At 38.8% G+C, this 4,064-nt stretch overlaps 1 protein-coding gene across 1 annotated transcript; it reads right to left on the bottom strand.

The window, feature by feature from the left end:
* On the bottom strand, positions 1-3,657 carry LOC103926659 (ethylene-responsive transcription factor RAP2-7-like). The gene is made up of 9 exons (XM_018642381.2): positions 2,872-3,657; positions 2,745-2,770; positions 2,597-2,627; positions 2,394-2,481; positions 2,099-2,256; positions 1,874-1,980; positions 1,492-1,601; positions 1,264-1,356; positions 1-446 (listed from the first exon to the last, which is right to left on the bottom strand). Exons 1-9 carry the CDS (start codon positions 3,390-3,392, stop codon positions 189-191), a joined length of 1,392 nt encoding a protein of 463 aa, XP_018497897.2. The 5' UTR covers positions 3,393-3,657; the 3' UTR covers positions 1-188.
* Between the last annotated feature and the right edge of the window lie 407 nt (positions 3,658-4,064).

Here is a 4,064-nt window from a genome sequence, read left to right as displayed (position 1 = left end):
TGCCACTAGAAAGATTATAACCATTTACTTACAACTGAAGCTCACATATAACAGTTACAAGGACAATGTTAGGTCATATATAGCACTGTATGTTTGATAATATGAAACACATTCGAAACGAAAAAAAACATCTCTGCACATTACAAACTAGTACATATGCTCATGACCTAGCCAGCCTTTCAAAAGCACTAGTAAATGTTGGATGTGGCCGGGAAAGGAAGGCAGCCGAGATTGTAGGCAGAAGTGTTGCTGTCTTGGAGGTTCGGAGGAAGGGAAGTAGGCGGAGGAGGTGTAGTAGCTGTAGAAGATGGGAATCCTGATGATGCTGCAATAGAAAACACTTGCATTGGGTTGACATTGTTGCTGTTTCCATAAACTTGACATGCCCCATTTGTGTATCTCGGCGAAGAAATTGGTTGCAATCTGTTATGATCTGAAGTTATTTCCTGTAAGAAAAGGCTTAGGTTAATTAGCCTATAGACTAATTTGAAACGTATTTTGCAAAATAAAATGGCTGATCTTGATCACTTCACAAGCATGGTAACTATTTCGTTTTCAGTTTTTGGGTTTCACTTTTTATAAATTGATGCAAAGGAAATGAAAACAAGATTATCTATCATTTTTCTTCACTCACTTTCAAGTTGGTGAGGGGGCTCAAAAAATGTGAGTCATAAAATGGACTAGTGTCCTCTCCCATGTTTGGTGGTCTTAATAAAGAAAAGGATTAGACTCACTAGGTCGGTATTAATCTCACGTGTTAAATATGCTAGGAGAAAAAAAATTAAAGTCTCATCTCTAGCAGAAGATTTTGCATGGCACGGTGTTGATGAAATATTCATAAAGACATATATAAGTTTTTGCTTAAATGTTTTTGTTTTATTGGCATGGGATGTCACGTAACGGTGTATCTGTGCCATGTAAATTGTTCTCCATCTCTAGGGTGAGACTCAATAGGACGAGACTGGACCTAGTTCCAATCTTGTCCGACCCACTAATTAAATGAGACCTAAATAGGAGAAAAGTTTAAGTGTGACGACAAAGATGAAGTAAGAAGTTATATGAAAAGTTTGAAGATAACTATGGTATTCATATATGCATTTAAGTGGCTCATCCAACAGTTACATTCAGAAGTTTCAAACATTAGTGTACTCTAAAATTTCATGCATTCGTATTACTTTATAAACTGCCAAAGACAAGAATCAAAAGTCCATCTATGTTCAAAACAAAAAATTAACAATATATGATAGATATGAGAAGTATTACCCCATGTCTTTGTACGAAGCCTGGATATAGGGCAGGACACTTGGTTAGAACATGAGGGAGTTGTCCCATAGCTGCAGAAGAAAACCCATTAACCTGCACAAGTTGGCACTACATATCACTAAACAGCCACCAAGAACTGACTGACGAAAGCCCCATTCATTCAGAAATATAGATGAGAAGAAACAAATAAGGGACAAAAACATGAAAATTACTAAAATCAGGACACACCATTAGCCTCTCTTTAGGAAATTGAAAATCCCCTAATTTTCCAATCCTCTTTTGACCAGTAGAACAAGGTTGAGAAATCCCTAGGCTCAAATCAAGGTTGTGACCACTGCCTGCATTTACACCAAGACCAAATTCATTGTATCAGTTCATGAAGTAGCCATGGACTTTTTACTTTTTTATTTTATTTCTTTTATTCCATATTGTACGTAAGACAATAGAAATCAAGAAAACCGTTGTCGGTTTCACAAGGAGTGCTAGACTCAGATGCGCAGATGTGCGTAAGTGAATTCTGACCGACTATTTGTAGGTCAGGACTCAGAACCAACTCATGCTCTTGTCCATGCACAACTGATGCTAATATTTTCCTCGTTTCGCAGCGTACCTTCAACGCTAGCATTTAAAACCGTCTCCCCTTCGTAGATATTAGGGTCAAAGTTTGTAACTGCCTCTCTTCCGGTCCTGCATTTGATGGCCTCCTTTTCAAAGACCCTGGTATCCAGCAACAGAAAATACACGTTAGATATAGTGTTTGTATATATATACATATATGTATATATCCTTAAATTCAGCTGAAAAATAGCTTCAGTTAAAGGGAGGACGTTCTCACTTTTTCCGAGGAACTTGTCCCATTCGATCTTCCCATTTGGCACCACATTCAGGCAGACGAGCTGCAGCTACACCTCTGTATTTCGAGTTCCCACGTGAGGCTCCTGTGGTTTGGCGACGAAGCACGTGCACGAATTCTTCTTTATTCAGATGCCCCAACTGCAAAAATTAATCAATCATACTATAATTAGAAAGATTCGACCAACAAATACTGCAATTAGTAAGTAAATCTGAAGTTAATCCAAACTCTCTAATTATTAAAACTCTCTAATTATTAAAACAGTCACATTCTATACCAGTTTCATATCTTCCTCATAATCTCCTACATTAAAATTGATATCGGCATCAATTCCGCGAAATTTGATTGCAGCTCGATCGTATGCTCTGAAATCATTAAACCCGAGTGAGCTAATCGATCGTCCGCAATTTAGATTAGTTTAAACTATAATATCGCTCACCAAATTGTGTTCATCACAAAAACGAAAATAAAAATCATTACCTAGCTGCAGAATGAGCAGTGTCAAATCCACCTGCAAAAAAAAAAAAAAAAAAAAAAAAAAAAATTCAAAACCCAATTTAGTTTAGATCCAATCCTTCAAAACGGATGAATCCATTTCTTAAAAACAATTATATGATCAACTGCTCACCTAAATAAACCTGTTTCCCACAATCCCTGCACAACGGAAAAAGAAATAAAAAGCAAAAACAAATGATTGAACAAAATTATTTGCTTAATGAAACACAATAAAGATGATTAACGATGATGATAATCACCATATATGCGACTCCCACCGCCCTGTCCTCCGGTAAAACGTGACGCCGCGGTACTGAGAGCTCCGGGATCTCGGCCCGCGACGGCTTTTCCGGGGCGGCTGTTTTTTCTGCTGCACAACTCTAAGCTCCGCCTGAGTCTGGCTTCCAGACTCGGCAAACGACAGGTTCAGCCAGTGAGTCCTTGCCGTTGATAAGGACGATGATGATAATCCCAACCCACAGTCTGCCCCCTCCTTGCCTCCTCCGCCATATCCGGCCACCGGAAAAAGCGGCCTCGTCACGAACTGCAGAGACTGAGTCTGGTCTCCGTCCCCAGAAATGAAGAGACCGTCTTTCTCTCTCCTCAGGATATCAAACATGAAAGAGGAAGTGGTATTGTTGGTGGAGTCTTCGTCTCCGGCATTGCCTGGAGTCGGAGCTTCGTCGGCATTGACGACGGAGGAGTTGGAGGTCCCGGAATCTTCTACCTCCATAGATTTTGTATTAGTTATGTCGATGAAATTAATGTTAAGATCCAACATGTTCGTGTGTAATTCTTTGCTCTGGTTTAGCTATTGGTTTAGCATTAGCTCAGCTCAGAATCTTTGAAACAAAAAACCCAATTGCAGCAACCGAATTTGGAACAATAAAATCAAACCACCAGAAAAATTCTGTGAACTTTGTCAGAGAGAAGAAAGGAAGCAGAGAGGAAGAAAGATGAGAACTGGTTGTGAGGCTTTGAGGGAGGTCTCAAAGGCTAAATAGAAAGAGATGGGGACGTGTTAGCTGTGAAGGAAGAGAACAGTTACACTTGGAATGGGGTGTTGAATTTTTGTTTATTTGTTGGTTGTTTTATTAACCTCCCACATATTGTTGAATACACCACACATCTATTTTTTCAATCAAAATTTATCTTAGTACACCCCCACATACTTTCCTATACTACCCTCACACCCCAAACTTTCTACATACACTCCACATTTTTCATATACATTCAACATTATCTCATTGTTCATTCTTATCACACTTCCAAATTTCAAGACTCTCGCTAAACATGTAAATGCTAATTATGAGGTCGACTACATGACATTAGATTGTTGGTTTATTGTAGGGCACAAATCCAGAATTTGTATCCTTCTCTGTTACTCCTCTAGAGTCAATCTCACAAAATTTCAACCCAAAAAAGAATGATGGACATGGGTGAATTTTTTTTT

The sequence above is a fragment of a genome, unplaced genomic scaffold, assembly GCF_019419815.1.
Source record: "Pyrus x bretschneideri cultivar Hongxiangsu unplaced genomic scaffold, Pyrus_bretschneideri_v1 Contig4, whole genome shotgun sequence".
In the NCBI taxonomy this organism is placed as follows: Eukaryota; Viridiplantae; Streptophyta; class Magnoliopsida; order Rosales; family Rosaceae; genus Pyrus; species Pyrus x bretschneideri.
This window is presented reverse-complemented; position numbering and strand designations above follow the sequence as displayed.

Coding starts and splice junctions, on each gene's coding strand:
- LOC103926659 (XM_018642381.2), bottom strand. CDS start 3,392: ATGTTGGATCTTAACATTAATTTCATCGACATAACTAATACAAAATCT. Junction 2,257..2,393: donor ATGAGGAAGATATGAAACTG/GTATAGAATGTG, acceptor TAATTTTTGCAG/TTGGGGCATCTGAATAAAGA. Junction 1,981..2,098: donor GGACAAGTTCCTCGGAAAAA/GTGAGAACGTCC, acceptor GCTGGATACCAG/GGTCTTTGAAAAGGAGGCCA.